This window comes from Lactuca virosa, chromosome 2, assembly GCF_052849685.1.
Source record: "Lactuca virosa cultivar CGN04683 chromosome 2, Lactuca_virosa_CGN04683_v6, whole genome shotgun sequence".
Taxonomy (NCBI): Eukaryota; Viridiplantae; Streptophyta; class Magnoliopsida; order Asterales; family Asteraceae; genus Lactuca; species Lactuca virosa.
This window is the reverse complement of record NC_136427.1, coordinates 136,848,888-136,864,239: the sequence shown is the minus strand read 5'-3', so window position 1 is coordinate 136,864,239 and position 15,352 is coordinate 136,848,888. Positions and strand designations below refer to the sequence as shown.

At 39.0% G+C, this 15,352-nt stretch overlaps 2 protein-coding genes across 2 annotated transcripts; one reads left to right on the top strand and one right to left on the bottom strand.

The window, feature by feature from the left end:
• The first annotated feature begins 970 nt into the window (after window positions 1-970).
• Window positions 971-2,853, top strand: LOC145159526 (ER lumen protein-retaining receptor). The gene is made up of 6 exons (XM_079078532.1): window positions 971-1,234; window positions 1,769-2,034; window positions 2,143-2,258; window positions 2,358-2,431; window positions 2,554-2,617; window positions 2,705-2,853. The coding sequence occupies exons 1-6, from the start codon at window positions 1,144-1,146 to the stop codon at window positions 2,739-2,741; spliced, it is 648 nt and encodes a 215-aa protein (XP_078934658.1). The 5' UTR covers window positions 971-1,143; the 3' UTR covers window positions 2,742-2,853.
• A 371-nt stretch (window positions 2,854-3,224) lies between these two features.
• Window positions 3,225-5,579, bottom strand: LOC145159525 (vacuolar protein sorting 38-like). Its single transcript, XM_079078531.1, has 7 exons — window positions 5,441-5,579; window positions 5,194-5,379; window positions 4,885-5,091; window positions 4,638-4,779; window positions 3,959-4,104; window positions 3,645-3,851; window positions 3,225-3,564 (listed from the first exon to the last, which is right to left on the bottom strand). Exons 2-7 carry the CDS (start codon window positions 5,371-5,373, stop codon window positions 3,448-3,450), a joined length of 999 nt encoding a protein of 332 aa, XP_078934657.1. The 5' UTR covers window positions 5,374-5,379; window positions 5,441-5,579; the 3' UTR covers window positions 3,225-3,447.
• Between the last annotated feature and the right edge of the window lie 9,773 nt (window positions 5,580-15,352).

Below are 15,352 nucleotides of genomic sequence, written 5' to 3'. Positions count from 1 at the left end.
GACTTTAAGAGGGATTGTACTGCAAGCGCATCGTTGAGGATTCTAAGATTTAGATTTCCGTTGTTTTTATTATTCTGATAAAATTTATGATTTGAATCTATGGTTTTAAAAAAGTTAACACTTGGGTTTAAAAGAAATGGTTAGGGTTGATGACGTGTAAGGGCAGTGAACTTTGTTTCGTGTACACATTTAGTCACTTAAGTATTTTTTTGTACATGTCTTACCATTTAATTTATTTATGATGCTCAAAATATACTATTATGACTGGATATTTTAGGTAAAACAACTTTTTCACTTCTTATGACATCTCTGGTTATCTTCTTCGATGAATCTCCGACGTACACATAAATTATGTGAAATCTGTTCTTTAACACACACATACATGGGTATTCATCTGGTTATGGGGATGAACTCACATATGCAAACTCAAGATATAAAAATTATGTTTAATTTCTAAGTACTTAAGAACTCAAAAATAAAAGAGTTATGTTTATGGCTTTCATTTCCAGTGAACAAACCTTAGATTTTATGGCTTTGTTTTTTTGGATTTCACAAGAAAACAATTTTACATTAACTTAAGCTAATGAACAATCACTTAAGGGTTTTAGCTTTTGGAATTTCAGGAAAAAAAAAACACAATTTTATAAGAACTTGAAGGGGATTTCATTTATGGAATTTTAGATTTTTAGGTTTGGTAAAACATATGTAAAAATAAACTTAAATAATTAAATATATACATAAAAAATGTTCATTACCGTTACAAATAGTTATCCCAATTCATTATTTGCTCTAAATTTTTTACAAGGGCTTTATAAAATGATGTAAACCTTTATTTATGTTTAAATGAGAAAAAAGAAAAATATGATATTATCATAGAGAAGCCCATCTTCAAATCTGAACCATGAAAAGAAACCCGACCCGTTTTTGTCGTTCTCTAACTACGTTTCCAGGGGGTTTTACTTTCGCCCTTGAAGAAAGAGAAACAGGCAGCGAAGAAGAACCTGATTTTTGTCTGCTTGGATCAGTCGGGGAGATCTGTTCTATAAACATCTTTTCCAAGCAGATCTGTTCCAGTTTCTCATCAATTACATTCTTCTTCCTTCATTTACTCGAGTGTTCATCGATCCATAGACAACAGCAACGATGAATATATTCAGACTTGCAGGAGACATGACTCATCTCGCCAGCGTCCTCGTCTTGCTTCTAAAGATACACACCATCAAATCCTGCGCTGGTTTGCCCCCATTTTCACCATACTTCTGTTGCGCTTTTTGCAGATTTATACTGTTTGTAGTATACGAAATTTGGGAATTCTTAGCTCCATGACTTTCTCGTTTACTCAAAATGCTGTTTTGGGTTAATTTGGAGCCGATTTGATGATGCCGTTAGTCTGTTTGGACAAATAGTTGTTTCTCGATTGCTCGTTAATGGATTCTGAACTTGTTTTATCTTATCTGTTCGTCTAATTTTGATTTCTACAAACATCAAGTGGATTTCTCGACAATTTTGCTGGTGGCATTTAGGGTTTATGATATCTTATGATATCGAGCAAATTGTAATTGATTTGCTAGATGTTCTGGAATTCGAAAGAGTATTCTGCATAACTGATACCCATAGCCATGGATTCCACAAGTGATTGGTCCTTCTTCCTTCTTCCTGATCCACATGACATGTTTCTTCTTTTTCACTTTCCGATTTACACTTCTTCTAAGATATATAATCACAAATTGGTCATATTACATATCAATAACACCAATGTTTCATGCAGGGGTTTCTCTGAAGACTCAAGAGCTCTATGCACTGGTGTTTGCTACTCGTTACTTGGATATATTCACAGACTTCATCTCATTATACAACACAACCATGAAATTAATATTTCTTGGAAGCTCTTTCTCTATAGTCTGGTATATCAGGCGCCACAAAATTGTCAGAAGATCCTATGATAAAGATCAAGACACCTTTCGCCATTATTTTCTTGTGCTTCCTTGTTTGCTTTTAGCCCTACTTATTCATGAAAAGTTCACCTTCAAAGAGGTATGCATATGACATATGACATATGTTATGTTTCTTTATGAGCATTCTAAAAACAACTGTATATATATGTTACATTATATCTGTTTAATTGTAACTTTTTTTGAGTAGATAATGTGGACATTTTCTTTATACTTGGAAGCTGTTGCAATACTTCCTCAATTGGTTTTGCTTCAAAGAACAAGAAATATCGATAATTTGACTGGTCAATATGTATTTCTTCTAGGGTAATGCATTTCTCCTTTACACTTTTATTCATATTCATAATATAATGTGATGAAAAAATATTAAATAATAATTTAATGTCTTTAATTTTTCTTGTGTAGAGCATATCGTGGATTGTACATTTTCAACTGGATCTATCGCTACTTTACTGAGACTCATTATGTCCATTGGATAAGTATGTTTTTTTCCTATATTCTTAATGAAAAAATTACAAAGAAAAGATTTTTTTTATCCTTTTATGTTATATTAAAAATATATAAATTGTGGTAAAAAAAAATTTGTTTAAATATCTTGCAGCTTGGATAGCAGGACTAGTTCAGACATTGCTGTATGCTGATTTCTTCTACTACTATTTTGAAAGGTAATACACTTTTAAATTAGTTTTTTATTTATTTATTAAATTTGGATGAAAATGTAAATTTTTTTTTTTTTTTTTGTATGAACACAGCTGGAAGAACAATGTAAAACTTCAATTACCAGCTTGAGGGTATGATAATATGATAGAGGCAGGAGATACTTGATAGTGTTCTAAGAATCCTTACCTTATTATATATACTTTGTTTTTTACTTTTTATTATACCTTTTATTTTTCCCAAATAGCATATCATTTATATTAGAGATTATAAGATTGAATTGCAATTTGACACTTTGACAAGGAAAGAATCATCAAATTTACTCAAAAATATATTACTATTGCTCTAAAACCCAAGTTCATTTTGGTAAATACTACTATGTTAATATGAAAAGAGGGTATGAGAATGAGATCAAATGGTGATATAAGATTGAATTGTAATATTAAATTGTATAAAAAATAATAATATTTTGTTCCAAAGTTTTCTTGAATTTGTAGTAATTACTAATTGAATATGTACGAAATTGTTCAAAAAAGCGATTAAAATTTGAATATTTTTCGGCCAAAAAATTCCAAAAACATGAAAAAGAACCAACCAAGTAGAAATGTAGAATGCTGATCTTAAAAAGACTTGAAAGAAAAACTGAATGTACATATATTTACACAAGATGTTCATTAATCACAATCTCACTATAAATGTAATATCAAGGAACAAATGAGAGAACCCACTTTTCCTTTTTCTCTCTACTCATTACTCAAATACACGAATTACACATTTACACCTCAATGAACAAAAACAATATTAGTAAAAAATGTAAAAACACAAAGAAACCATTTATTTATGAATTAATATATTCGTGGGAAAGAATGTTATTTAGCAGCTCTCTGAAATTTGCCAACACATGACGTGGCCCTAAACTTTCAACCCCAATGAAGTTTAACAGCTGCTCTAAATCCTACACAGATTCACATGTTATCATCAGGTTAATTTAGCCCCATAATTTATATAAATATTAAAGAAAAAACAAAGTAAAACCTTGTTAAGTAGGAATACTGCATAAGCTGATCTTGTCGTTTCTTTGCCTTCCAAAAACAGAGGAAATTCAATCGGCTTTGTTGATGTGAACTCAGATATAGATTCAACTAAAGGAGGAGTATAATCACATATATATGTTCTAGAAGCTCCCAATCGTATTGGATACCTCAAAGGAACTTTTATATATAATGCAAGTAATGAAACAGCCTACAAGAACACCACTCATTTCATATAATTATACTAGAAACAACATTTTATTAAATCACGTGTTGAAATTTGAAAGTCAATTATTTTAGGAAAGAAAGAATACAGACATGAGCAATATAACCGAGTGCAGTTGCCGACCTCAAGGCCTCCTTTTTGTCAGTTAAAAAATTCATCTTTGTAAAAGGGTGCACACTCAAATGCCCTGAAATAGTCATTGATGTTGCATCTAGGGATTTTTGTACATCATGGTTCCCTATCAAATTAACAAAAATATAAAACTATTAAGAAAAAAAAAAGTATGACCCTTATAGTGACAGAAACAGAAAACACAGATTGTATTGTGTTTGACGTGCATCGGACATACTGATGTCAAAGATGCTGATAGTGACCGATAGTGATAAGTGGCATGACTAATAACAGGTTATACTGTGTTTGATATTCATTGGACTGCGTTTAACATTTATTGGATTGAGAGTGATGTTAAAGGAAAAATTATGAACTTAATAACGGCCGAAACAGAAACATGTTGTACCGTCAGAAACAGAAAACAGGTTGTGCTGTGTTTGACATGCATTGGACTCGGACTGATGTAAAAGGGTGACAATGATAGTAATAGTGACCGATAATGATAAGTGACAATGATAGTGACAGTGACAATGACAGAACACATAACAGGTTATCCTTTGTTTGACATGCATTGGACTGATACCAATGGTAAAAAGGGTATATACATGATAAATTGATAATGAGGATGAGAATAAATATAAATCAAGTTGTAGTTCTCACGTGTATGCCCAATCACAACTTTCACAGGATACAGCAATGAAATCTGTGACACCATAAATTGTTGCTGCATTCTCAACAATTTCTGCAAATTCTGTAGGTGATGAGCATAACCTTTTTCTCCTCGCAATGACTTATTTGCTTCCTGTATCCAACACCAAATTCATATTTCTTTATTGTTTTTAAACCAAGAAGAACATAAGAAAGAATTTGAATGATGAAAACATGGGGTTAATACTTAATTGATTACCTGCAATCGACTAGTAGCTACAGAGAGAGCAGAACCAGCCATTAGAAGAGATCGAATCTCAGAGTTAAGTTGTTCTTCCTGTTTCTTCGTTTTCTCTCTTACAGCTTTTGATCGCATTGACATGTTTCCCATTAACAGTTTTCGAGCTTCTAATTTCTCCCGCATCTCGTCAAGCTCATTTGACCATTTCAACGATTCTGCTTCTAACTGCGCAACATTGAATCAATTTCACGATTCTGATTAACCTGATTTCACTTCGCCTTTTTTACCGCAAAATGAAAACCTTGATCCTAAATTCCTAATTCCTACCTGTACAAGGGAGTTGAGCTTCTCTCGGATTATGGATTTCTTCTGATTAGCTTCGTGAAGGGCGGAGGAAAGACTGGAAAGACGAGCAAGCTCTTGTTGGAAATCTTCCCATGGAATGATTTTCGATTTCTCCTCCTTGTTCTTGTTTGTTTCTTCTAGCGGTTTCTTCTTCGATTCCATTTATAGCTGCAGTAATCGATGATGATGAGAATTGAGGATCATAAGTAGTAAATCAGTGTGAACCCACCTCATCATCTTTTTTAAGAAATTAGGGAAAATATTAGGGATTGAAGATTATCGTCATTGCTTGATTCGTTCAACGTTGAGGAATTGATGGTAGCTTCCAAGAGAAGCAACAAACTTCCCTTTGACTTATGTACGAAATTGTTGACCCCATTCATGTGGGAGTGTAGGACTTGCTTAATATAATTTTGTTTTTCTTGACGATTTTCTATTTCCATTAAATTAAACATATAGTTAAATCAGAGTGTTCTTATGAATAATAGCAGCTGCAGTAATTTTTTTTTACCACCGTCCTCTCTTCCAATTAGCTGCTCCACCGTTATATCATCCATTAATACGATGCCGCTTTCCTCATATCTCCATTGCTCCTAAATTCATCAAACCTAGAACTCTACCGTCAGTCGGTCGGTCGCTTTGTTTCCTCCGCCACCCTGTTTCTCCGTTCCCTACTATTGACAATAGCATTCTTCGATTCCGCTCCAGCGACGCCGGCGAGACCGATTCCTCAACAGTTGTGTTTGGGTGGCCGTTGCTTCCATAAGATACACACACATTTTCCACCGCTTATCATGGGGTGTGCAACGGAGGTGGTTTGGTCGGCGACTTTCCCATTTCCATTCCCGACTCCCTCAATCGTAGGCTCCATCGGCTTATCTGGATCATGTTTTCCGTTTCCGACACCAACACCACCATCAGCCGCCTCATCTGCGATTAGGGCTTGACGAAGATCACCGCTCATGTCAGACTCACTTCAAGGTAAGAAATTTGATATTTTGCCTTTCCTGGTATCTGGTATTGGTTATTTGGTTGGGTTTAAGCCTCTCGACTTGGTTTTTGTGATTTCTGATTGGATTTTAGCCGATTGGCTGTTTTTATTGCATGCTTGCCGTGTCCTTTATTCCCGTTTGTCCACCTGGGATTGCTATATGGGGGTTATCGTAACACCCGGTTTTTTGTAACATGTGTTATTTCATGAAATATAACATACCAAACATAACACTTCCAACCCGGATTATCTTGATGCACCCTACGAAAACAAAGCCACAGATCATAAACAGCTGCAGAACACTTTCACTTGATAGAAGGCTCAGATAATCCTTCGAGTAGAAGATTCATCCCTGCAACGGTTAGACTCAGATGAGAGCTGCACAACAGGGTCAAATCACTTACTCTGAGATTATTTGATCCAAATTGCAAGTGACCTAGCACTTCCCGATCAACAAGCTACCTCACCCACAAAAATGTTAAATCACTACCACTGCTCGAAGCATCCCCCTGCAGCGTAGCTGCTTTCCAAAAGCATCTGAGACCTCCCTGGTCCCAACTTGTCTGCCAACTATCTGAAGTACCAGGTTCATGCCCGGTTGCTTAGCCCAAGAACACTCACACAATCACCCCACGTGACTTCCGAAAGGAAACCTCGACCGGAAATAATTACCCGAACAACCATGACACCAAACCCGATGCTAAACTCAACACTACAGGACCAACTGTAGTCTTACCTCACACCCAGTCTCCCACAACCTACCAATTACTGCTTCCGAACTTGTTGTGGCCCTCCCACAACCTTGCAAACAAACCACCCTGGCCTAAACCATCTGAAGAAGTCCGTGAACAGATCATAGATTTGTCACACTCTCACCGTTGCACAGGGACCGGTGAATGCTACAGGCCATCCCACAGTCATACAACACTTCCCACGCTAACCGACCGAATGTTACGGGTCACCCCGCAGTCTTACAACACTTCCACACTAACTACTAACTAGTGAATGCTACGGGCCACCCCGTACTGAATGCTACGAGCCACCCCACAGTCTTACAACACTTCCACCTTGCCACAAATGTCGCCCAATTCCTTACCACTAATCTTTCAATTCGAACACAACTAGAGTCGAGCATGCACTCGACCAAACACCCAAGCTGAACTCGAGTCATGATTGGAACCCTAACCCGGGTCCCCCAAAGCCTGCTATTGAACACCAAGAAGACGCGAACCCAGTGTTGGGAAGTTTCCCGAATTCCCAACTCACACAATCCTCAATCTAGACAGCCACTTGGGCCGCCTTCCTCCCCGATGGGGTTGCGAAACTCATCCTCGTTCACACACCTGCTTCTGCCCTGAATACCTGGATAATTCTCCCCCACTTTGACTCGACTAAGTCCTCACATCACACGAGAATTCAAGGATTCCTAATCCTTCTTACCCTCCAATGATCGAACCGCGGATAACCTGCGGTTACCAATGTTAGTGATCCATTACTAGCCAAACTTAAAAGACCGCACAACCCCCGGAAGACTAGATGAACACTTTCCGAATCCCAACAACACTGATAACCCCAGATGCTCAAAATGATATCATACTCAAATCTTGAAGTCCATAGGACGGATGCTTCAACCAAAACCTCAGTAACTGACCTCTTCCCTCGGCACCTCCAAAAACCAATCCAAGCACCATTGCTAAAACCACTGAATCCTGGCGATACTGGATAACTAACCCACTGAATCCCGACCATAAACCTTCCGCACAATGCCCCTGAACCGATCTCGACTACAAACCAAAATAACCATCGAACACTAGAAACCCGCCATATAAGGAAACGACCTCGCACTACTCTACTAAAGATTCATGGCATGCAAATGACATATAACATTTCTTGGGGAAATAACCCAAACATAAGCAGAGAAATAAACCAAAGATACGATTACCCAAACCGATGCAAGATTCCAAACCACAAAATACAAATAAATCTGAAAAGAAAGCAAAAGAGACATACTTGCAACATCGCCTGCTGGAGACCTGACCTCCCCCGTCTGACACAGAAAGACCCGAATCATTTCCGTTGAGACTCCTGCCCTACCCTCTTGTCCATCGGTGATCCTCATAGTAGCCGGAGCAGGCACACTCACTGCTCCTCCCCTCAACATCGGACAGTCGGCCTTCTTGTGGCCCACCTGATCGCAGTGAAAACAAAACAGGCTTACCCCCCGAGAACGACAAACTCCATCGTGCAGTTTCCCGCTCATGCTGCACTAACCCCGAACCTACTGGCCTCTCAAAAACTGATCAGAAGTCTTGGGTCTTTTCCCGGGACCCTCCACTACATGAACCTAATCTGATCCCCTCCTCCCGAGGTGCTCCAAATCTATCTCCCGCTCTCAGACTCTAGAAACCATATCATTCAGGGTCTCGCACCCTGAAATACTCACAAACTCCTCGATGTCATCCTGCAGCATATCATGATACCTCACCTTCTTCATTTCCTCATCTGTTGCATACTGCGGTACCAACAAAGCCCTCTCCCGGAACTTGGCAGTGATCTCTGTCACAGTCTCAGTAGTCTGGCGGAGATCCAGAAACTATCGCGCCAATTGTTGCACCTCAATCGCCGATGCAAAATTAGCTCGAAACATGGTCGAGAAGTCATCCCATGACATAGCATCAACAACAACATCACCCAACTCACTACCAACCTCTTCCTACCAATCTCGTGCCCTGTCCTTCAATAAGCAGGAAGCATATATGACATTCGCCTCCTCGGGGAAGAAACTCGTCCTGAACGCGTTAGCTATATCTGCTATGTAACATCCCAAGACCAGGTATACCTTATAAACCCTTGTTCTTTTGGTAATTGTCAAGTTTGGCCCTTATTTGAGAAAAGGTGGTAAATGAGTACGTGGGGCGTACGCGGGTGAATGCTCAGCGTACTCATGTGAGTGTTTTTGACGCGGATGCCACCTAGTACGCGGGCGTACCAGAGGGTACGCTGGGCGTACTAGGCCCAAAGTGAAAACCCTAATTTAGGGTGTGTCCCTATTTAAAGGACATGATGGCCTCATTTTTGGCCACCATTCCCAGACATCAACTCTCTCAAACCCTAATTTCTCGTCCCTTGAGCTTGTGTGTCCATTTGTGAGCTATTAAGTGTTCTTGTGGTTTCTTTGGAGTGAAGAAGGAGCTTTGAAGGGGAAGGAGTGGGAGTCCAAGCTTTGGATCTGAGATTATCTGTGGTTGGAGCTTCAGTTAGAGGTATAAAGCTCAAAGCTTTCTCACCCTTTTGATTTGTGCATCATTTTAGTTTATTTTAGGGTTTTGTTCCCAAAGTTGGATGCTTTATGAGATATTGAGCTCCAGAGTTTATTATCAGCTCCTTTGAGTGTTTTTAGTGGTGTAGAGTCATAAAAATCGAGACTTGGACATTTAAACCAACCCATGCATGAGATATGAGCATTCTTGAGAATAGAGAGTGAGACTTTTGGTGTTTGTGACTTTATCAGCCATGCAAACGCTTAAAGTCACAGACTTTATGGAGTATGAGCCTTTAGGGAGTCCAGATCTGGGATTTCAGCTAAAGTCTTAACGGATTAAGACCAAATGAGTAGGAAGAGCAAAACTGGGACGTACGCTGAGCGTAATCCCATTACCCGCAGTGTAGGGTTGAGAATCCCGGATGCATGCATGGTGATGGAGTACGCCCAGCGTAGAGGGCTGGTACGCGCGACGTACGCGCGACCGTTGACTTTTTAGTTGACTTTTAGGGTTTGGTCAATTTGTGGACTATTGAGGCCATGGAAGGGTAAAATGGTATTTTATCCTTCTGTGAGTTTGTAGAAGGGTTTAGTCTAGCTTCTTTGAGAGCCGTTATTAATTAGAGATAATTATCATATGTGTTAGGCGGAGGCTAGACTGGTGATTTGAGTTCGAGGTTATCTAATTTCTTACGAGGTGAGTCTTCTCACTATACTTACCTTAAGTGGTAATTTTGTGTGACCGGAGGGTCTTGTGTGCTTATATTGAGTATTGTTGTATCCTGCATTATGTCTTTCTGTTTTATACTGTGTATTATTCTGAGCTTGCTGAGTTAGGACCAGAGGGTCCACCTGAGTTGTGGGACCGAAGGGTTCCACTGAGGCACCTTGGCCGGAGGGTCTTATTGAGCATAGCCATAGGAGGCTAATGTGATGTGTGTGGTATTTTGGGGAACTCACTAGGCTTCGTGCTTACCGTGTTATGTGTTTCAGGTACTTCTCAGGATCACGGGAAGGCACCGGCTTGATTGTACACACACAAGTTGGAGATATGTTTTTGGAGGATCCTAGATTGTGTTTTAAACAATTAATGAACATGTGCTTTTGATAACTTGATATTGGGTGATTTTTTTATGGTTGTGAAATGAGATTAATGTGAATTTTAAATGAAAATTTTGTTTGGAAATTTACGGTGTTACATGCTAACCACCCCTACTGACAATGGGGTCCATTTCCCCATGGAACGCAAGAGCTCCACAAGCACGGAACTCCCACAACAAAAGAGTGCGAGCTCCAACAATAGACATAATCTCACCATGGAACGTGCCCAAGCGCTCATCCAAGATCTCCGAAATACTGCGAGAAATCTCCGAGGAGATTAACTCCCGCAACTGCTCGCTAATCGGCTTTGTACCTACACCTGAGCCGGAACCCAAACCCGAACCTGAACCACCTCCCTGAGTGCTCATCCTCAACTGAAATACAGCAAGCCAACGATCAAAACATGCCCAAGAATCCTCCTCCCATAAGCTTCTTAGATCCTCCAAGACTCTCCCTTATTCAAGTATGGATCCTGTGCTTTCAGTAGTACGGGCCCAATACTACCTTCCACACCTATCCATACTTTCCTCAGTGATAATCCTGAATCCCCTAAGTTACCTTCTCAAACCAATGTATCAAAACCCACTAAACTCTCTGAAACATATCCTAGGCTCTCCTACGTTACCGACCTCACCCTGCCCTCAGCTGCTGAAGGATTCCCATTAATGCCAACTAGCTACCTCATGAATATAGTCACATGTAACAGAGATCCGATAATCCTTCAAGTAAAGGACTCAATCCTAGAATGGTTGGACTCAAACGAGAGCTGCGCAATAGGGCCAAGTCCATGACTCTGAGATTACCCAACTTGTGCCACATGCGACTTAGCATATTCACTTAGCAATTAATTCACATCACTAAGAGTCCTACAAAGCACTAAGAAAGCAACATTCAGACAGCAGAAAAATCTAACCAAACCATTCTATCCACTCATCTGGAATCCATAATAGCATGCAATTCTAAAGCTCATACAATCAGGCATATAAAGGCATCTCTCCTATCATATAATATTGAGCAGATCCTTAGCCATAATCTAGCATGCAGTTCACATAATCAGATCATATAACATAATAAACATGTATTGGTATTTTGGGAACCACTTACTTGAGTTCGGCCGATTGCACGCATCACACCGCTTTCTTTGGTTAGAAATTCCCTTTTAATTAAATGTTCATTTTATAAAAAAATTCACCAAACCTTCAGTTTAAGTTCAGGCACACCCGAGAGTATGTCTGAATCCCTCAAACCAAGGCTCTGATACCAACTTGTAACATCCCGAAAATCAAGGATAAAAATTTCATTTTTATTATAGTCAAAACATAGATGTAACTTGATCCAAACATTTAAAAACATTTCTAAGTAACACAATTATCAGAGTTGAATCCCAAAATAACATATTGCGGAAAACATGGGTGTATGCGCTGCGATCAAGTCGGGCCCCTTGCTTTCGAACCGGAAGTGCCTGAAACCAAAACCACAAACTGTAAGCACAAAGCTTAGTGAGTTCCCCAAATACCACATATCATACCTATCTAACGAACCATACATGTCACATATAATCATGAGTCATACATATCATACATATACCACAATCAATAGGAGTGCTATGTGCCAACCATAGTCTTGCCATTAAGCCACGAGCCGCCTCGTGGTCTTCCTTGCCAGGTGGGGGGCCAAAACCCTCGGTCTTATAGACAAGTGCCAAAAGTTCAGAATCTGGTCTTACATACAAATTACTAGGAGCCGCCTCCTGGTCTTTCATACAAAATGCCAGGGGTCACCTCCGGGTCTTCCTACACTACATAAACCAAATGGGCCGACATTGGTGCCTTCGACCCATAGAACAATGAGGAGACTCTCCTTGAATGCATAAGCTCACTGAAAGAAATCCTTTGTTGCTGCCCTGACGACTTCCCAATCTATCAATACCAAGAGAACACCCAATTAGCAATTGGGTTCCAACCTACGATCCATCAACCATGATTGGGATAAAACGACCATTTGACCCTTGACCCATCATGAACCAAAACTGAGGTCCAAGCCCAAAATCACAAAGGCCCAAACTGCTAGATCCATAAAAGCCCACTAATGGCCCAATTTTCCAAATTGAGCCCAGAACCTCACATGGGCCTTTCCTTGAAGCCCATTAACATTTCCTGAACCAAAACACACATTCATAGCAAGCCTAACAAAGCCTCAAACAATAAAAGCCCAAACTCGAATGACACCACAAGGCCCAATAAGGCCCAATTACCACAATTAGGCCCAAATCCATCATGTACCTATGTCGAGAAGGCCCGATATCCAAAAAGGCCTGAAATACTGAATGGTCAACCCTAACCAACTCCTGGTCCATGGTCCAAAGCCCAAAAAGTCAAAAAAAAAACAAGAAGGGTCAACCAGGCCGAGTACGCCCTGCGTACTCATCTGGTACGCCCTGATGGGTTTTGAGCACTACAACATTCCTATGGTGTACATGTAAACACTAAAGCTTTGGATCTAGTTTGTCTAATGAACATGCAATAATCATCCAAAGCCATAAACCCTAGATCTAGCATGTGATAATCAATATAAACATAAGAATAGGGTTTAGATCTTACCTTTGATTGTTATGTAGCAATAACAATCTATTCCTTCTAGTAATAGGCTTCTAGAAGCTTAGAGTCACAAATGTCACTTCTCTAATGGCTCACAAACACCAAGAGCAAGAGGATGAAGAAGGAGAAGAGGAGAGGCACTCAAAAACGTCTAGAAACCCTAAGGAATCAGTTAGCCACGTTTTTGGTGCCCTAGGGGTGCTTAAATAGTGAGGCTATTAGGGTTATCTAACAAGGAAACCCTAATTTGACTGCTTAGGCCCTAAGCAACCCATTGACTCCTCCTTTAGAGGCCTTGGACGATTTCTAATGGGTTTCCCCATAGAATTCGTCCACTCCTCTAATAAGGAGTCCAATAGCCCAATATTCAACTATCACACAACTGACAGTTCTAGTCCCTTAAGTTTAATTAATCTCTTTTAGCCACAAAATTAATTTTTAATTAATTATTGAGTAATATTAATTAAACAATATGATTTCTCCTTTAATATATTATTCTCATAATATATTAATAAATCATAATTAATCCTCTATCTCCATAATTCATCCTATCAAGTTGCTTTGGTGAAGGCAACCCAAAAGGACCATGCACCATCGGGTCAAGTACATACCAAAATAGTTATGGACTTAGACACTAATCCAACAGTCTCCCACTTGGATAAGTCTAATAACTATTCTGCGTATGACTTTAGATCCTGATCCGCAATCGTAGCTTTCAAAAGCCGCTGTCAACTCTGATCTTATCAGATACGCGTCCTTTAGATAAGGGATCATATATTCCTCCGTTCTAGATATCGTATAGACGTGAGATATGGATTGAAATCATTCTCTCAGTCTATGTGTCGTTTCCCGATTTATGATTTATGACAACTGACTAATTGAACAAATCAAATCAGTCATGGCCCGGCCGAACACTTTCCTTTGTCATCACTAAATCATCGAGGGGCCCACAGATATCGCCTTTATCCCACTTTGGGTAAAAGGAACGGATAAACTTCGATTCAATGCTCGCTTGTACTCACTCACCGAATCACACACAACAATACGTTTTATAACACCAAGTTACTGGTGCATTTACATATTATCAATGTGTAACCGACTCGCAAGATACAACTCACACATCTCGGTTTCAAGAATATAAGATATTATCGTCTCACCAATCACTCGTGATAAAATCCATGAAGCGATCTAAGTGAGCATGGGTTTAATCCAATGCTCAAATCATATTCGTAAGCACTCATGAACGTTGTAGCAAACTTTTGCTATGTCTAATACACTTTAGACAATCTACACACCAATTCATGACAATCTTCTTTCATACTTACTCCCAAAGTATGAGCGACTGTGGAACGTTCAAATAATTCGATTATTCTCAAATAACTCAATTATTTAGGAAGTCAAAACATGCAAATTGAAACACAAGAATAATACTAATCTTATATGGCCCCAAACTTTTGAGTATAAATAAAACACTTTTATTTAATCACCATATTGATTACTCATTATTTGTTGTTTCGGGTAATCAACTTCTTACTTGAATTATAACGACAATTGTCCCATGCTCTTAGCATGCACAATATGTTTACTTATGGTCCTTACTCTGTGAAATAGTATAATTGAACAACATTTTCAATCACACTCATTTTACAATTCCCAATCCTTACCACAAGTGTAAGAATACCAAATTCTTGCCACTTATAGAATATGTTAGATTCTAACATTTTATGCAACGGTCCTTTCGTAATATCACGGCACAAAAGTCATCAAGACTCGGCCAATGAAATTACAAAATGCTCTATTGGAGATTGTTACAAGACAATTCCATAGACATGAAGTCTCGCATTCAAAGTACATTCCTTTGAACATTCTTCTTGCATAAAAGTTTTTCTAATCTGGACATAAACTCTTAACGTCCAACTCCCAATAAGGAAACATTTCCATATTTGCCATATGACAACTCATTATTAATAGAATCATTTCTAATAATAAATAATGTCAATATGGTCCTTCCATTACTATACTTCCAACTGTTCACAAGCGACCAATCCTTGGCGAACCTTAGATTATCCTTGACAGTTGTTTAACTAATTCAGTCAAATCTAATTCTAGTCCTTTTTCCCTCTTAATGCCCTAGGCATTTGGAAAATTTTAGAACGGTCGAATATTACAATGACATGATACTTTACCAGT

What these genes read in the sequence shown, in the direction of transcription:
- LOC145159526 (XM_079078532.1), top strand. Translation starts at nt 1,144, where the DNA reads ATGAATATATTCAGACTTGCAGGAGACATGACTCATCTCGCCAGCGTC. An exon ending in AAAAGTTCACCTTCAAAGAG is followed by an intron (nt 2,035 to 2,142) that starts GTATGCATATGA and finishes TTTTTTGAGTAG; the next exon opens with ATAATGTGGACATTTTCTTT. An exon ending in CAATATGTATTTCTTCTAGG is followed by an intron (nt 2,259 to 2,357) that starts GTAATGCATTTC and finishes TTTCTTGTGTAG; the next exon opens with AGCATATCGTGGATTGTACA.
- LOC145159525 (XM_079078531.1), bottom strand. Translation starts at nt 5,373, where the DNA reads ATGGAATCGAAGAAGAAACCGCTAGAAGAAACAAACAAGAACAAGGAG. An exon ending in TAGCTACTAGTCGATTGCAG is followed by an intron (nt 4,780 to 4,884) that starts GTAATCAATTAA and finishes TGTTGGATACAG; the next exon opens with GAAGCAAATAAGTCATTGCG. An exon ending in CAGTATTCCTACTTAACAAG is followed by an intron (nt 3,565 to 3,644) that starts GTTTTACTTTGT and finishes GAATCTGTGTAG; the next exon opens with GATTTAGAGCAGCTGTTAAA.